This window comes from Camarhynchus parvulus, chromosome 6 (assembly GCF_901933205.1).
Source record: "Camarhynchus parvulus chromosome 6, STF_HiC, whole genome shotgun sequence".
In the NCBI taxonomy this organism is placed as follows: Eukaryota; Metazoa; Chordata; class Aves; order Passeriformes; family Thraupidae; genus Camarhynchus; species Camarhynchus parvulus.
In genome coordinates this window covers 19501974-19521337 of record NC_044576.1, presented here as the reverse complement: position 1 = coordinate 19521337, position 19364 = coordinate 19501974, and the positions used below count along the sequence as shown (strand labels likewise).

The window sequence follows — 19364 nt, the reverse complement described above, 5'->3', positions numbered from 1 at the left end:
GTAAATAGAGTTCTCAACTTATTCATATGAGTGCATGTGAAATGTTCATAAATACACTACAACCATCTCTGCTGTTACGGTGTCCACATCAAATACTTACTAGAAATACTTTGTATACCAACAGTGAGAAGTACTTATCAAAAATGTATTTTATACAATATTAACTTCCTCAGATTAACATGAAAACTTAATTTTAAAAAGTCTGACCCTCATATCCAAAGTCATTTTCACCAGACAGAAAAAATATTGGCATAATACCTTTTCATGTGCAGTCTGGTTCTTTGGAAACATGACTGAATGAATGTTTAAAGATGCGTTGCAACTCAAAGAAGAAGATGACTCCAGTACGTTTCTCAAGCAATATACATGCTTTATTTGTATATTCAGGATTAGACGGGAAAGAAGGATTAACGTTCAGTCAATGGGAAGCAGATCAGAAGCCACAGACAACATGAAAGTCACGTACATCTCCAGAAAAAAGCCACATGTTATTTTTTACACAAAAAATTTCACCAACCAAACATATTTTTATAGGTGGCAATGTAAGACACATCACATTACAACTAAAATTTAAAAGAAAGTCACAATAAACTGAACTTTTTAAAGGAGTAGGAGAGATATTTGAAAAAATGTGATGTTCTCCAAAAGCATTTGAAAATAGTTACAGAGATTAATACCCAAATATTAAAATCTAAATAACCAATAAATTTAAGGCTATTAATTCTTGTTTAATAAATTAAATATATAAATATATTATAGTGTATGGCTTTAAACTACTCACACAATCTTACAAAATGCTCCTTTACAAAAATCTGGCAATAACTGAAGTTTGAGATCAAATAAAAGAAGTGAACTTCCTTGTTGTAATGTTAATAAACTATATTCTTGTTTGTATAAGTTTGAGTGCCATATATATTTTGCACTGAACTGAAAAATTATTTCTCTTGTTTAAGAGTATGTAGCCTACAACAAGAAACAAAGTTTTTAGATTTAAATCCTTCTACAAAGAAAACCCACCCAAATGGTCCATATGAGTGACTGTAGAAAAGGTATGCTGGCAGATAGGGGTCTCTGGAAAATTATGGCTGGATTTCCAGACTTCCATCTTGACAACTCATGAAGAAAATCAGCCAACATCAATTGCAAATTTTAGAGAAATAAATCTTGAAAATACTCATGAAACTCCTCTTCCCTGTAACAACAACAAAAATGAAATGTCAGAAAGTTCTGCTTTGGATTTGTACCTAGGAGATAATCTTTGAATAAAAAAGTTTTAGCAAACTTCTGATTAGAATTGTGGAAAGTATAGATAATTTTGACTTACTCACTACATTCCAATACCCTTCACATTTCCCTGTGTAAGCCAACCCTTAGGACCTGCCACTAAGATAATAATGCTATAGAGGGGGTAAGGCAGCAGTGCTATGAGAGTGGCTTAACAAATGTTTTCCTCAAGAGTTGTCTATGTCCCCTCTTTAAACACACATTTCTAGGTTCACTGCATGGAAAGAGATCTGACATAACCTTTATGTGTGAATACTCATTGAAACACTCAGGACAGCTGTCTTGCAGTTCTGAATGGACCTGTACACTTCAGTAGCTGCAAGCTCACTACATCAAACTAACCGTGATTTTTCATCTGCTTCTCGTAGAGGACCTTTCAAAGAGTCAGCTTCAGAAGGACCATCTTCAGCACTGCTGTCATCTGAATCTGTTAAAAAAATTAAAATGTTTACAAAATAAAATTTAAAATAATTTATATTTTTTTAAATTAGATGGTATATTGCTAGAAGCAATGTTGAATTGCAACCACGAGAATAAACATAACACTTTGCATAAAGTTAAAATGAAAATGTTTTGCAATGTTAATTAGTGTAGCATCAAAAAGATTCTTAGGTATCACAAAGCAATGTTTTGGTCAAACATAACAACAGCCATGTCAAAACAATGATCTTGACACAACAGCAACATAGCAATTTTTTTCCTAAAACTAAATAATTACAAACCCAGATACACAATATAGTTTCAATTTATGATACTAGATTAATCAATTACCTTACTTAAATGATAGTTCTTATCAATTGTGACTTATCAGTAAATGAAATTGTAAGAAAATATGGATTACTGCATAACTATTTCATATTAGCGTACAGGAATTTCATGTAAGAAACTCCACCCCCCTCACCTCTGAATCATCCAATAAGTTTCCTGACAAAACAAATACTTTGGGCATGGCCCAAATCATAAGAAAAGTGTTTCAGGTCTTCCTTTATCTAACTGGGAAAGCCTAGGGGGTGAGGACATTCTTAAAAATGTATAGCAGAGCAATCAGTGAAAACAGTCAATCACTTCTAGACAGTCTGCAACAAGGACTGGCATGACCAGGAGACGGGGCCAGTTTCACAAAAAAAGAAACTGGAGACTGGACTCACTGAGATACAAGCAGTGACTGAATGCATCCACCTGCAACAAGCAGGTCTCTGAGGTACTACAGGTGGTAGTTGGAAAAGACATTAATTAAAGCCTATGATTTATTTTAATTTTTTTTTTGAGCAGAGTATATATCAGTTTAACTCCCTGAAGGAAAATGTAGCTACTATATCAGAAAAATACTGTCTTTACACAGTACAGACTACACAACGTGAAATTATTAACAATGTACCTATTTTTGCACCCTCTGCTCCTTTTTGGAACAACATGACTTCTCATTTTTCTGGTTATTTTCATGCTGTTATCTGCCCACATTTTTATTTTTGATTAAACAATTTCCTCCTTAAAATTCCCTACACTTTTTCTCCAAGATATGTAAGTCATTCATTCAAACCTTCATATTTCTGCTTGTTTCAGACAGCATTCTTATCACATAAAATATTGAAACAGACAGCTAATAAAATCAAGATCAATGACAACTGTCTATGATATTATACAACTTATTACAAAACCATGAAGGATACTAAAATACCTTTATCAGAATTACCTGAATCGTCTGAAGAAACCTGATCTGTAAAGAAACACCAAAATAGAAAAAAACAAGTAAACTGCTTCTGATTTTATCTGTTATCTTATATTGTCTACAAAGATTTTTTTATCACAATTTATTACACTAAAGATGTGTACATGCATGCACACACCACGTTCAAAGAAAGAGAGCAAACACTGAAATAAAAGGATTTTTTTTATGAGTGCAAAGGTCATCAGTTTGAGCCTAATTATGTCAACCCAAGATCTCAGGTGTAAAAAGGTTATCTAACATTTCCAAAAGGCTTTCAACCCCAAAGCCTCATGGAATGAAATACTTCACAACCCTTTCTAGTATGCAACATCCAATGCTTGCACAAATTTCCCCTGCAGTGCATAGTTTTCAAAAGACTGTCCCTCTCTGTTAAATGTAAGAAACATATTTTTTCTGCATCTAGGAAATTTTACCTAAGAAAGTTACCTTTTTGACTACCTTTGTTGCAGTCAAGAAAGTTACATATCTGTCTAACTAGAAGTATTTATACATAATTATATGTCTCCATCTATTCATCTATTCATCTCTTGCAAAACTAAGGTTCAATTAACCTGAGTATTTTAACAACTGAAGTTTTAAAGTTTAAATTTACCTTCACGGGTCTTTTTTTTGGACTTTTTTTTTGCTGAACGAGACAATTTTCTCTTCTTATGTTTTGGCTCCTTAGAATTCTGTGCAGCTGTGCCTCTTTTCTTGCATGTTTTGACTTCTTTCCTCCTTTAAAAAAGATGAATGTACACTTCCTCTGTTATATGTACTTCTTATGCAACAGTAAATCTGAAATATTTAATTCAGTCAAACATGTGTCATTTTTTCAGACACGTATCAGTAGTTAAATAGAAAAAAGTGATTCAGTTAAAAAAAAAAGTGCTATTAGAAACAGAAGAAAAATAATCACTGGGCTGAAATTAAGCAAATGAAACTTCTGGTGGTAGGGATGGAATTCTTCCAGTCTGAGGGGTTCTGTGCTGTCATTAGCAGAGCATCTTAACCCTCAACAGCGCCAAGTCGGTGGCTTTATAATATTTAATATTATAAAAATATTCTATAAAATATTATAGAATATTTATGCTATTTCAGGATAAATGAAGATCCTAATCATCTCATTGAAGTTTTGTCCCTGTGTGCTGTTCATCATAATTGTAACTTATCAATAATTCAGTCCCCATTATTTTCAAAATATTTCATTACCGGTGATGGAAGTTTAGTTTGTGGGAACATTCTGAACATAGTCCTGAAAAAGAGAAAATGAGAACATTGCAGCCAAGAATCTGATAAACATAATTAACAAAACTACAAAAGCACTTAGAACTAGATCCTTCAATATCAGCAGCTTTTCCTTCAAAACACTAGGTACAATGTAACTGCAGTCAGGATTGAAAAAATATATGATGAAAGTCTCCAGTACAAACCCAGATTTTACTAAATGTGAAGGACAATCACAAGTTTAGCACTGGCAGCTCTTCACTAAAGAGCTATCAGTGCTTCTCACATACAGACATCCCATTTATGGATCCTTGTGCACAGATCCAACTCTTCTGCAATTATACTGAAGATGTGCAAGTCTCCTAGAGCTTTGTCAGAGACCAAGTGCTCCCACATGGAGTGTCTTGTGCACAAAAAGAACAATGCCCCACTGCTCACTCACTTTACATGAAATAACTGCATAAACTGTACTAAGTTTAATTATCTAATAAACAGATCATCATGTACACAATTCTGAATTAGAAAATCACAGTCAAGATGTAAGGATGGAAAATTGTTTAAAGATAGAACTTTTAGAAGTTCTTTTTTAGAAGAAAACTCAAATATTTAAAATAAAATCAGTAAAGTCAAAGATGTGCAAGAAGTTGTCTGGTCCAAAGCCCTAAGGACTTCCAAGCCAAGTAACTGAATGAGCAATGGTAATGTTGAAATTCTCCTTGCAATGCAGTATGGTCCATTGAACTAGAAATGCTTCTACGTGAAACAGCTTATAGCCAATTATTCAAATTTTATGACATGCTAATTATACAGAATAAAGTTCTTAATCTGTAACAACTTTGTCATATATAATGATAACAGCTGCTCTCTCTAAATCAAGAGCACCATACTACCACCTGTGATTAATTCAAGAAAATGATCTCCTATTCTGCCTTTGTCATGAACTCGTATTATTATCACTGGGTCTCACTCAATACCATTCAAAGTATGTCTTTTAAGTGTACATATCCTAGAAGGGCTGACTTACTCAATTTTACGAGTGCATTCCTCTTTTCACCATGCTCAATGTAACCAAAATTCACCTCCCAGCTCTTCAGGCCTTCATTCTCATCACAGTGTTTATTTCCACAGGAAAACTGACCTGAAAGAGTCAAAACCAGCAAACTGTGGTTCAATGATTACCATTAATAGATATGGGGTTGTTATTTCCAATTCTGCTCTGTTTTTGGTTTTCATTTTCCATTTCTTTCAAATAAAAAAACCCCACGAATCTAAAAATAACATTTAGATTAAGGAAATAATAACAGGGAACAACAAAACAATCATACTTGTCCAATATTGCCTATTTGCAAAGGAAAAAACATAACTGTGTTTTGAAATGTATGGATGAAGGTGTACATTATGAAATAACAAGCCTAATATGAACTCTGAAAAAATGAATGCCACCAGGATACATGCTATACCCCAAATGATTACTTAGCAGAGGATGATGGATCAGAAGTTGTGATTCAGACATGCATCTTGAATGACATCAAACTATTCAAAGTATCACATTTGTACAATATGAAGATGCCCACATGCTTTTTACATAACTAGTGTACCTGACATACTGGACATACAATTTGTATTCTAGGGACTATCTATAAATATCTTTCCTTTAAGAAAAGGAAATTCAACTTTGTTAGAAATGCTATGTCAGCTTTAAAAGCTTCCTTTGGTTCATTATATGAAAGCAACACTGATTTTAAAACAGATCTGCACATCATCAATTTTGTTTGCACCACTGAAGTCCATATATTGGAGTAATAAAGACACATGCATTCCCTTTGCAGAGACTGATTTGTATGCACAGCAGCAGAAAGGATGTGTATTAATAGGCTCACAAGCAGGACTGTTGGTGAACGATTAACCTCAGAAAATTCTGCTTAAGCAGCTAACTAATGGATTGGCAGTGTCCTCAGATACTTCAGTTCTGTAATGAAACACCACTTGCAATGCAAACATTTGAAGTAAAAAAACCCAAAACCCAGAACTCTCATTAAAAAAGGAAGTTTCAAATGAATACACATTAAGTATGTTTAACCCTATATAAGGTATGGCTATCATACCCTGTGTCATAGTAATCTCCAATATGATCTCATTTCAAAACTTATGGCAAAGACTGAAAGATGACAAAGAAACAATTTGGCATTTACAATTAGTAATACAAGCGTCACCTCTTCTTTCACTTATCCTAGCCCTTCTTTCTTGTAACTTATCCTAGCCCTCTTCTTTCACTCATCCTAGCCCTTCTTCCTTCTAATGCAAAGACAAGCACCAAATGCAAAGCAACCAAATGTGACTACTCCATTCCTGCATGCCCTTGTAACTACCCCCAAACCTTAGTAAAAGTGCACCCGCAGTGGTTCTCATCACCACTGACACAGCTACATCAGTACATACAATAGGTACATACAAGGCTAATGCTAATTATCAGACAGGTAGGTGTAGATGTGTTATTACATTTAATGAAGCAATTTATATGGCTGGTTTCTATTTTAAAACAGCATAAAAGACCCACGGGTTTTTTTAAATGATTGCTTGGAACCGCACTTGGAGAGCACGTCCGACACCCGCGAGCGGGTTGGTTTCTGGCGCCCCCCTGTGGTGAAAGACAGGATTTACCCACTCCTGTTCCCATTGCTCGCCTTTCATTAGGATCCCATTAAAAAGCTTGGAATATAAAATTCTGCACTTTCTCCCACATTTTAAAATATGAAGCAGCACATATTAAACGTACAAAGCTATAATTTTTTTCCCCACGAAGACAAAATTAATTTACTTCTCATTTAATCTTAATTATCTTGTTAAAGTATTCAATACAGCATGTAATTTTATCAAATGTAACTATCCATTAATATAATGTGTAGTGCTAAATGCAATATATGACTACAACTACCTTTAGAGGCTTTAATATTTACAATTTAAAAATCCTCACTATTAATGTTCATGCTTTCTATTCTGAAATACTAATTTTTTTTTAATCATAAATGCATTTCTAACTTTTTGAACTATATTACAATATAGGTGCTTACAGAATACAGCTGTTTAAAGAACTGTAACTGAGTGAAACTGATCAGCAACTCTATGCAATATTCTGGCATGTGCATCCATGACTTCTGAAACCCACATGTGTATGAGAATCCACCCAGGAACAGCAATACTTCATCCACCTCACTTCTTGCTTGCTCAGCATGTTGAAAAAGCCCAAGCACCTCTGCCATGGAACAAAGACCACTCAGCAACACACTGCTAAGACTTCTCACCTAGAATTAAGGTGCTGATTTAGAGGCAGGACTGGGAGACATGATAATCATTCCCACTGAAGCTTTCAAAGCCAGTTTAGCCTAAAACAGGTCTCACACAAGAAACTTTAATTAAAAAGTTAATATTTTGCAGAACAGCGCTGGAGAAACTGTTAATCAAGAAATTATTTCCTGAAGAAAACTACTGAGAGACTTCAAATACAGGTATCAAAGGCGAATGAGGTAGCAGAACTGCTGGAGAAAAGCAGCTAAAAAACCCACCCATGAAATTCTACATTATCAAACATGTTAAGGTGGTGCTCATTACAAAAGTGACCTTGTGAAAATAAACTATATGCTCTTTTAATTGTAATATGTGCAATCTAAACCTATGTAGCATAAAACAGGAAAGCTGGAAGACAAGTCAATTTATTGTACATTATTATCTGATAAACTTACCAGTACCATCAAATATTATCTAACAAAATTATGTCCAAAAGCAGCAAGAGGAGCATCAAGAAGAAATGTAACATAAAATGAAAGACAGCATTACCTTTTCCTGAAATTACTTCTTTCTCATGTCGCCATCTAAATCCAAACTGTTAAGATAAGAACCAAAATTGAGTTGTGAATAGTCAACATATTAAGCACTGTAAAGACTAATTTCAGTTGATTGGTGAATTTAAGTGGCTCATCCTTTTAATTCTGGTCATGAAAATTTAATTTTTTCTCTTTTAATTAAAAATATCTCTCTGCCTCTGCTCGCCAGAACAGTATTTTTTAATAAAAATACTTAAAATATTTATACTTTTATTTTTACAGGAAGTCCTCCATACTGAAAAACAATTACAAGAGCAAACATATTAACATTGCCAAGTAAAAGACAAGTTGGCCTAGAAATCTGGAAATGAAAACAAAATAATAAAATGTATTTTATTTAATGACCAGGTGTCAAACAGATTTCATTTCTTAGCAAATAGGACACACTTCCAATCTGTTAAGCTACAAAACAAAGTACAGAGACAGCAAATAAGAAATTCTCTAGGAAAATAGGACAACAAAGGGAACACTTCCAGTCCAGTGCATATCAAAGTAAAACTGAAATGCAGAGCACCCTCCTGTGCTGCACTGCAAAGCTGACAATAGAACTGAACTATCTGACAATACAGATGGTCATTTATCAGCCTCAGTGTTTGCAGACAAGATGCACTGAAGGTTCAAAGACAACCTTGACCTAGAAAATCCTTACCTAGGGAAAATGTCAGGAGGAACAGACCCTGCACAAGCAAGAGCTGTCAGAACACTCTTCCACTGTCTCTACGGAGCCTCACACCAGAGGTTCACATTGGCATTTCTGATTAAAAGCAAACACCAGAGAAGACCAAGCCAGAATGGTCATCAGCAGGTGAAGCAGCCTGGGAGCAAGAAGGGTGAGTGGGTCTCCAGCTCTGGCTGTGAGAGCACCTGTGAATCCCTAGGGATGACAGCAGGGGAGCCTAAGCCGTGTGTGTGTGTGTGTGTGTGTGTGTGCAAATGAGTACCAGCAACTGGAACAAGCCTGTGGCCTCAGGGGTTCACATGTCTTGGGGCTTATTACTGTTTTCTTCTGACCTTCTGTCTTTGAGTAGGTGGTTCTGCTTACTTTTCAGATTCTCAAAGGAGATGCTCCCATGAAACCAGTCCCAACAATTATCCAGTCCCTTGTAAAACAGTGGTTTACTTCAGAAGAAAAGCTCCTAAAGAGATCTAGAATCTCTCTGCAGAGATCTTTAGAAAAACTATCAAACTACAAGATTTTGGCCAGGAGCAGAACAATTACAGCTGTGAAAAGACAGATGAGCACATATGTGCAAGTCTCAATCTGTGCAATATATGTACTTAAAACATCACAGAAAACTGACCTCCAACTTTTGCTTTCACACCAAGTAGCACAATATAGAATCACAGAATAGCTCAGGTTGGAAAGTACCCCAACAGACCACCAGCTTCAACCTTCCACGGGGAAGGGAGCCCAGATGAGATTATCTATCACCCTGGGCAATTGCATCTGAAAAACCCCAGCAATGGGGATCCCACTGTGCCACTGGGGAGGTTGTTCCAGCAACTGAATGTTCTCACTGTAAAAGAATTTTTATATCAAGATGAAGCACCAACATGTAAGGCATCAACAACTATCATGCACAAGACCAACAACTGAGAAGCTTTTATCTACCCTGCACTTCGCATAGCACCAGCACTGCAAAGCAAAAGGCACAGGGGGCTAAAGATATCCACCTTCCAGTTTCTGGAGATGCAGAAAAAAAAATTAAGGCAGGAAAAATGTGAAAGCACAGACTGTATTCCATCGGTGCAAATGGGATGAACAGCTTATTTAAGACTTCCAAGAAAAAAGCCTGCTTTGAAATCCTTCTGTACCAAACATGGGCATGGATAAATCAGTCACTGAGAAAAATCTCATACTTTTTTCTATTTTTCTAAGAATTTCTAAGAAAGGACTTTCACATGATCAGAACTTATCTGAGAAAAGAAAGCATATATATTTTACAAATTGCCTGACACAGCACTTATGCTGATATGGCAATTCCAAAAATAGAGGTAATGACTTAGGAGCATAAATGAGAACAGAGAGTGACCTCAAAGTTAGGATAGACACACTTGAAGTATGACAGGGAAATACTGTTCACACAACACAAGAAAACACACACACAAAAAAAATCTGGGGCAGAACAGTTTCCCACAAAAGACAGCAAACATATGGAAACTTGGCACACTAGTGAGAGAAACAAAATCTGTAAGCATGCTCAAGGGAAATCAGCTGGGGGGATGGGGGATGGAACGGACATTGAGGGATAGGAAATATCTACAGGAAAATAAAATCAAATTTAGTCAAAAAAGAAGGGAAGGCATCCTCAGCATTTTAGTTTTTTGTTGATTTTAATTGAATTTTTGCATTTTACTGTCCCAATTGTCTTTATATGACCTGTCATCTTTTCATCTTAATAGAGCTAAGCCCAGTCCTTGCAAATATTTACCAGTGAATGTAATTTTCAATACTATAAAATGGTTGAAAAGAACTATATAGACTGGGTTACTGTGTGCTAGGAACACCAAGACACATCTGAGTTCAGCACCAGCCTTTGGAAAAACACAATAGAAAATTCATGTATACTCTCTGACTAAGAAGTTAGTCAGCCAAAAACTTGGAAAAAACAAAGGCTGCTCCAGTTAAGAAGAAAACCTGGTGCTGGAATTGGGCTGTTCCTCTTGAGAAATTCTATTTATTTACAAGGCACATACAAATCCTGTTTCCACAAACAGAAAAGAACAACCAACAAAAGATGCTGCTTTAGAATAGACTTTTCCAAAATTGTTTCTGCCAGCATTCAAGTACAAAACTCCTTTTAGACTTTTTTTTTGAACAGTAACATTCCATGGGGTTTTAGGCTTCATCTACTGCTCCTCTCCAAGCAAGCTCTCCAGCCTTCTTTCTTTAACCCCTTTGCATTTTCTGCCTTTCACACACAATGTACCTCTTCATAAAACATCATCTGACAGAAATGTTCCTATTCCCACAGAAGCACATTTTTGAGGCAGTGACAATACTTGGATTCAAACTGCTGCTTGTAAGTAACTTGACAAATTCTCACAGCTCCCTTTCTATGGAAGGGGTACTAACATTCTAATTTTACAACATATCCACAATCATAAGGCAATTCTTAAAAAAGGTTATACTTCAAAACCCAAGATGATTTACACTAAGGAAAGATACCTTATTCTCTTTGTATCTGCTGAGATCTGCTATACAGTATTCTTTGAACAATTTGTCATAATACTTCTTTGCAAGCCTCTTCTCCCTAAAAGAAAAAGTATTTTTTTAATTAAATATAGAAGACAACATAATTTACTTTGCATTGTAATGACTTTAGGAAGACAAAGACATGTTGTTTCATTGAAAGAACACAAGTTGTAGACCTAGAAATGCAACAGATGCATAGTCATTAAACTAAGGAGTAATTTCCATAAAACTGGAAAAATAAATATAAAATAAATCCACAGTACATACTAAACTGCATTTTTTCAAACTCTGCATTCATCAGAGTTTTTGAACAGTTATTTGTATCTCAGAGAATCACTATTATTTATTAGTTCTTTCTGTCATCAATTCATGTTGGCATTTGAGCAATATTACAACATGAAAGACCTTCTAATGGTCTTTCATTTCCAAATGCATCAAAGAGTGATCAAGTATGCACAGTAATTCTTAATTAGTAAGGGAAACCACAAATTTAATACAAGTGATCTAAAAATAACATATCCTAAAATAGTTTCAGGTACCAATTCATGTCTGCTTCATCTTCTTCATTCCACAGGAATCTATGGTTTTCTCTAATAACATCAAGATCTGTCTTGTCATTTGCTCTGTAAAAGGACACACCCGTTTTTAGTACAATGTAACGTTAAAATGAAAAGCTATCAAATAACAATTTGGTAAGCATCAATATTTTACAGTCCTAATCTCTACCTCACAGCATAAAGGAATACATTTCTATGAAATAAAACTATCAAAAATGTATTCCCTGTCATACCTGTTCCCAAATAAAAAAACTCACAGTTGAAAACTGCCACTGAAATTGTGGATGACTTGATCCTGTCTGAAAACACTTTTATAATCTTTATTGAGGACAGGGATGTTAAAAGGCAGTTATGGATAGCTCTAAAGAAGTTATTATTCTGGACAATGGATAGCAATTCTGCACATTCAGAAGTATTTCAGACTGTTATTTTGAGGATTCTGACAGATATTTCTCAATGTACCCTCCATTAATGATCACCTGTCATCCTTCCTTTTACATAACAAAACAAGAATAATTCAGCTCATGGTAAGTTCTTACCAAAAAAGATGAAAACAAAAAGAAACAAGACAGTTTTGTGTTTGGGTATTTCCAATTACTGTAGTTACCATTTGTGACCAAAATAATTAGTCATTTGACACACAGCTACATCCATCTCTGCCCCCAAAGCTATAATATATATTTAACAGCTTTACAAAGCAGGGAGCTTTGACGTCAGGAGTGGAAAGGTTGCCAGGAGTTCTCACCCAGATCTTCGGAAATCCTCTATTTTGCCGCCATAGTATAAAATGTAGTCATGCACAAACTTCTTATGTCTTTCATACTGAATAAAGCAATTAAGGATTGTTTCAGAACTTTTTTCCTTTTACCACAGTTTAAAATCAAAAAAATTCCAACCAAAATCTTTTTATATATTTAAGAGAAAGACTTTTCTCCTCACAAACAGTTCAGTAATTTCCAAAAAACAAAAAAGAATGGAGTTAATTAGGAACTTTTACTTAATAACCTCTCATAGAAGCTAGTTTCCAAATACAGGAATTCTAGGCAATTTCATCTTTAAAACCTCATTCTTCATTTATAAAACTGTCTTCCTTTATCAAAGATGCTCTGTATGCATATACACAGAAACTTGGTTCATTTTTTCAGCTGTGATTTAGACAACAGTCTCTTTGTACTGCAGTTTTAGTTTAAAACAGGTTTGTACTTTTCTATTATAAAAACAATCTGGCTACTAAAATGGAATAATTTGTTACATTTCTACCACCAACACACAAATAAAAGTTGTATGCTTTAGTTTGGAAACGAAAATCACGGAAAAATATGTAATGTTTCTTAGAACAGTTTGGCCTTGGTGTGAGGCCAAAACAGAAACATAATTTGAAACACATTTTGTACCACAATTTGAGCAAAATGTGTAATTACTTATTCAAAAAATAAATGTCTTCACAAACAAAAACTTTATCTATGGCTTCTTAAAAGACTTTCAATTCACTTTTATCTCAGCAGCAAAGAGAAGCTCCTCTGAAGAATAACTCAGTATCTGGTGCTGCACTGTCACTGATTGTGGCAACTGAGAAATCCCAGTATTTTACCATAATGGATAACCTGTGCCCCATCTTCAAACTTGAAAAATGAAACGGAAGGATACAGCATCCATAGATATCAAGTGAAATCTTCTTTTTCTTGCTTCTTCCCTGTTAAGAACAAACACGTTCCAATGAAAACTATCTTTCCATTAAGAGGAAAATGTCTCCCAAAAGCAATATATAAAAGATACCTATCACATTCTTCAGCTGCAAATTGTCTGTGAACCACACTGCCTTGTTTTGGTTTTTGGAATGGCTTTATCAGAAGGTCATCTTCCTGTATTCTAAAAGTGGGAAAAAGGAAGAAAAGTTAGTCAAGAACTTTGCATAAGCAATAAAATTTTCATGTGCTAAACCTTGCACTATCTTGAGTAACAAAAATTGTTATATTGCTATTTTCTACAAGAATAAAATGAAACTTCAGAACCAACATCAGCTTGGACTTTACCTCACTTGCAGAACAAAATCAGGAAGGCATTTGCTTCCAGCTGGCATTTAAAGGCAATTGCTTAAAACAGCAATTTGTAATACTTGTTTTTATTTTTATTATCACTATAGAACCACAATGCTAAAACCTGGAAGATGCCTCAGTTTCACTCTGACATTTAAAGTCCTTTACAAATCTCAGTAACACAGGAAAGGGGAACAGGAAGGACAGTGCATTCACTGAGAGAGAGTGACTGGCAGTAACCCTATTCCACCCTTTCATGCCAATGTCTCAACACCTCATTTAACAGCTCTGCCTCTTGTAGTGCAATCACAAGAATTACAAATTTAAAAGTCAATTGCCATGTAATGAACCATACTTGTCAGTAGGCAGCTAAAATTACTTTTAGAGTTCAACAAAGTAATAAAAAGTTAAACATTTTAGCTAGTAAAAGGTATATTTAGTTAATTTCATTCATAAACTGAGATGAAGAAAAGATTTTTTTCCATAATTATCAGTGGGTAGAAAGCATGGTAATCAGAAACCTGAAGAAAGCAAGCCAGGGAATTTGTTTCTAGCTATGGAATATAGGACTCTAGAAACTTAAGGTATCATTTACTCAAAAAGATCTGTAAGCACAAAATTCCCATAAGAAGGATCTATAAATCAGCAATTTCGAGAGAATTTAAGACTACTATTTTCTTTAAGTGAAAATAAATACAATGACAGAGCAAAAAAGGAAGCCAGTAAGAGCCCTACTGGGAATCAGCAGCTGCGTGCCAGAACAAGGATAACGATGGAATTTTTGAAAGGCTCCTGATGGTTACTTAATATTCCACCTAGAAAGTGGAATGGTAGAATGTGCAATGGCATCTAAAGAAAATGAAATCTGAACAAAACCAGTCACTATTTTAATGGAGAACAGCTATATTTATAAAATTAATTAAATGGCACAATGCATGCTATTATTCCAAAGATTAAAACATGACTTTTTTCCCCCCAGAATGCAATCAGACACTACAAAATCCATTCTTTCAATTCTCATACAAAGGAAAAATATGCAAGAGTCCTAGGAGAGTTTCCAGAAAGTCTTCTTAAATAAAGTCCAATAAAAGAGCAAGGGAGAGACAGGAAAAAGCAAGAAAAATACATGCAAAGTGTAGGCCAAATATTCAGTATGATGCAGCAAGTGTCAAGGTGTTTTGCAGTACAAAAACAAAATAAATACATAAGCAAATAAAAATCTTTACAATACAGTCAGATCAGACTACAAAATTCCAGGTCACTAACTGTACAAATCACTGGAAGTATTGGCCAAGGTCATCTCAAATAAGAGATGTGCAGGTGCATTTCAAGGATTGATCACAACACAATTTACCAATTTCCAGGTCTCTTCACAAATTAAATAATAAAGAAGTAGCATCAGTTCTTCACTTTATATCTCTATGTGTTTTATATCTACAAAGCCTGTTACCACTTGGCCTTTTTTGCCTTGCTCTCCTAGCAGTTCCATTTGTCCTGATGGATGACAGTGGTGTGAACAGTGCTGCCAAAACCCAGCAGTGGATACTAATGCTTGGAAAAACAAAACACTCTGCTCCAAGAACTGAGGGGCAAATATACACCAGATGGAGATGGCAGAACAGCTCTTAATCAGCTGCCCCTGCAGATGACAAGCTTTGGCAAGCTTGAGATGAGGAGATGTAGAAATCAAAGAGATTGATTTTTTCAAAAATCATTTCAACACCAGACCTTACATGCAATAGCATCATCTTCTATGCACACTAAGAGGCCATTTGTACAAAATGCATAATGGAAAGTGTTAAATTAATTCTGTACTACATTACCTTTTAGTCTTTTGCAGAGACTTCTCTCCACTCTCCTCATCACTAAAATCAGAATCATAGCCTCCATGGCCATGTGCCTGAAAATAATAGACCAGTCAATATATCTGCTAATGCAATATGGATATGGCATCATTACAAATCAGCACTGCCCATCATGCATAAATAAAAGAAAGACAGAGAGCAAGCAAACTAGAGCAAATTCTCACGTCTAAGCCAAACAAAATTCCACAAACAATGCAAAGTATATTCCAGATAATGCAGGGCAAAGAAAGATCACTTTGTAGAACAGATCACTTTACAGATAATTTATATGCATATGTCCTCATATTTAATCTTCACACAGATGCAGCAAACCAGAAGTATGATAAATACCTTGGGTTTTTATTTTCTAAACAACGTTCCTTATGTAAGACAAACATTAATATATTCCCCAGGAGCTAGTCTTTCAGGGGGCTGGAGGACAGCAAGTGATATGTCCACATTATGAATGAAGGAAAATGGGAATAAAAGTTGATTGGGCTGTCATGCAGCATTTTAGATCATTAGATCTTACACTGGTAGCTGTAAATCTGAAAAAAAAGACAAAACTCTGCAGGATGATTTTGATGAGGTGGCTTCTCTTGATGTAAATGCCTCACAGAAATGCCATGCTGAAGAGTCAGCTGTATCCTCTACTGACACCAACAAGTGCTTTGTATTGTGCATGGTTGTAAAACACTGTCTTCTCAAACTGACAGTGAAGGACTCCTTTTAAGATTTTTTAAAATCCTTTACTATTATTATTAATAAACAAATACTGTAGTGTTCCTCCCACTCTTCTGGATGCTTCTGAAGAACATATAACTCCCCTACACATACGTATTTCAAAAAAAGCAAATCAGAATATTTTCTGAACTATTTCCTATTTCCCATGAGACATAAAAATTGTCCATTACCAAACAAAACAGAAACAAACCAAAAAAGCAAACAACCCCCCCAAACAAAACCCCAAACCAAAAAAACAACTGCAGCAGATGTCTGCTGTAAACCATCCTTATGAACTTGCAATAAAGCAGCAACAATGTAGTCTCATAGTCAGGTGGTTCTAGCAGCCAGCCTGTCACTACTTTTGTTAATGAACCTTATATGGTTTTTAGAAAGTCAGAACACTCTATAAGTATGCAGCAAATATATTTGCTGCATACTTGATCTCTAAATTTAAAAAAAAATCATGCTAATTTGGGAATATTTTAAATGGCATTAGTAATGCTTCCCAAATGAACATTGAGAGCTTCCTTCATGCTCAGCGTCTGGGAGGTCTCAGCCAACACCACGACCATGAAAGCCCCAGACAGATGAAGTACTGAAACAGGGGAGAAAGCTCAAATGAAAGGAGATTCTCACAAAGCAGTTGCCCTTGGATGATATACCCCAGGAAAGAAACAGACATCCTCACTAATCAGCTCTCAAGTGATTCCAGGAATGATTCAAATAAAAGATGCAAGAAAAGCTACTCCAACAGAGTCACACTGTAGGGCTCAGAAGCTGATGACTGCCTTTTGTAAAGCTGACTGTGAGTATAAGGGCAGGGCTAAGGACTAGGCTGCTTTTCCAACAGGAAAGCTCTTCACAGCTTCAGACATTCCTCTGAATCACTGTAATACCTCACAGATAAATCCAGAGTGAAAAAGAACACAACCCATGACTGATGTCCTGACACTTGTGGATCACTCCTCTGTTGAGGCAACAGCAGGACAGACAGGTCCTGCATTGGTGCTGGGTTTGACAGCAGCAGCTCCAGCAGTGCTGGACAACACTCACAGAGACTGGGACTGAATGGTTTCTAACCTGACACCTCAGGATGAGTCCAAGATAACATGACTCTTGGTAGAACACGCCTACTTCATTTCATGAACTCCATCAAAGAAGCTCATCCATAAATGAACCTTGCCATTTTGGAAGGACAATGTAAACAGACACCTACAATCCCAGATAAGGAAAATATGTTTAATATTTGTAGAAATAGACGAGCAGATACCAAAGCTTTGTGCCTAACCTAGCAGATATAGACATGGACATGCATAATCATCAACAGAATTTAAAATAACTACTTTCACTATTTAGTAAACCCTCCAATATAAACTTTGCTTTGATGGAATTTGTCAGACTCAGAATGCTTCTAGTTAATAACTAATACAAACACCAAGTGTTTTCTCAAAACATGAACCTGAAAGCTGACTTAAATGGTACAGTGTATTTTGCTGTTACGCCAACTTTGAATTTTTTATTCCCAAACAATAAAACAAACTGAAACCGCAAAATTAAAACAGGCGCAAATATGCTTTGGAGCACATTTAGCCCACACTTAAGTAATCCAAACATCTTGGATTATTTAATGATGAAACAAGAGGAGACAGAACAGAGTCCACTAAACTCTCGGCTCCTAAAACCCACACAAAACACAGTAAATGCATGAACGCTGTACACAACTGATGTCAAACTGAGATACCAACTCTAGACATCAATCCAGGACACTATAAACTGCCTAGCACTGCATCTACAGCAGGTATTTGCATCCAGAGAAGGCACCTCCTTTAAACCTCTCCAATGCAGTAAACACACACTGGTGAAATGTGTCCACTCCTGACCACAACATGTGACTGAACATGAAACAACAGTCAAGAAGAAGAAAAAAGGCAAAACAATCCTATAAAATATTCCCAAGTTATGGCTCCTGACTTCAGGCCTAAACTTGCCACTGTCCTCATAAGCCCATCCTTCCCTTTATCTGCCCAGGACACAGGTCTGTGGCCGTGTCTGCTCACAGCCCAGATGTGACTCAGAACAGGCCTGAGCGCTTGTTTTAGTACAAACTATTTGGGGAGGGTATGAAGGAAGCACAGGATCTATAAGACGACTTGAGGAGCCATCCTTGATGGATAAATATAACGTGTGGAAGGTCAAAATGCTTCACTGTAACATGCTCTTCCCACCTTGATGTTCTCTATGAAGCTTTGCCACTCCACTTGGTGGAAAAAACCTGAGAATAAGCAACTAGCTTCAAACCGATTCTTCCTTGTAAAACCTATTACAAGGAGTGCCTGCGTATACTGTACAGTGAACAGCTCTAACAAAGAGAAAAAGCACTCGCAATATGTTTCCCCTTTGTTACAGCTATGAAAGAAAAAGTAGGAGTAAAAGGTAGGTAGCAGCAGACCACGACATCGAGGATTAGAGCTTTGTGGAGCTCCACGGAGAAATCGAACACCGGCCAGTCAGACACAGCTTCCGAGGCCGTTCTTTCACGCTTGCTATTCTGCAGTGGCCCAGCGCCGTCCCGGCCCGCCTGACCCTTCCCCGCCGCCGCAGTGGGGCACAAGCACGGGCCCCCGGCGGCCCTTCCTCCGCCCGCCCCGGCCCCGCCGCCATGGAGGCCGCGGCCTCCGCCGGGCCTGTCCCCACCCGCCTCTGCCGGGCCCCCTCCATCCCTCCCTCCCGGCCCCACTCACGGCCGCGGAAAGACGCAGCTGCTCGGGCTCCATGGCCGCGGCGCGGCGAGGGCCGCCTCCGCCGCCCGGCCCTGCCGCCGGCCCCGGCGCTGCTGTGCTCCCGGAAAGCACGGTAGAGGCGGAGCAGGGCCGCACCGCGGGCTCCCTTCCTCTCTCCGTCCCTC

The 19364-nt window shown here is 36.7% G+C and overlaps 1 protein-coding gene across 1 annotated transcript; it reads right to left on the bottom strand.

The window, feature by feature from the left end:
- Positions 1-207: 207 nt before the first annotated feature.
- LOC115905020 (protein FRA10AC1) lies at positions 208-19359 on the bottom strand. Its single transcript, XM_030951050.1, has 14 exons — positions 19201-19359; positions 15713-15789; positions 13630-13722; positions 13501-13546; positions 12599-12675; positions 11836-11919; positions 11270-11354; positions 8054-8099; positions 5244-5357; positions 4205-4247; positions 3606-3730; positions 2963-3001; positions 1627-1711; positions 208-1192 (listed from the first exon to the last, which is right to left on the bottom strand). Exons 1-14 carry the CDS (start codon positions 19231-19233, stop codon positions 1150-1152), a joined length of 990 nt encoding a protein of 329 aa, XP_030806910.1. The 5' UTR covers positions 19234-19359; the 3' UTR covers positions 208-1149.
- Between the last annotated feature and the right edge of the window lie 5 nt (positions 19360-19364).

Bases quoted from the DNA above. Each gene is read 5' to 3' on its own strand.
- LOC115905020 (XM_030951050.1), bottom strand. From the start codon at position 19,233: ATGGAGCCCGAGCAGCTGCGTCTTTCCGCGGCC. The intron at 8,100-11,269 runs GTATCTTTCCTT...TTATCTTAACAG, and splicing joins GCAGATACAAAGAGAATAAG to TTTGGATTTAGATGGCGACA. The intron at 1,193-1,626 runs GTTAGTTTGATG...TTGTTGTTACAG, and splicing joins GAAGCAGATGAAAAATCACG to GGAAGAGGAGTTTCATGAGT.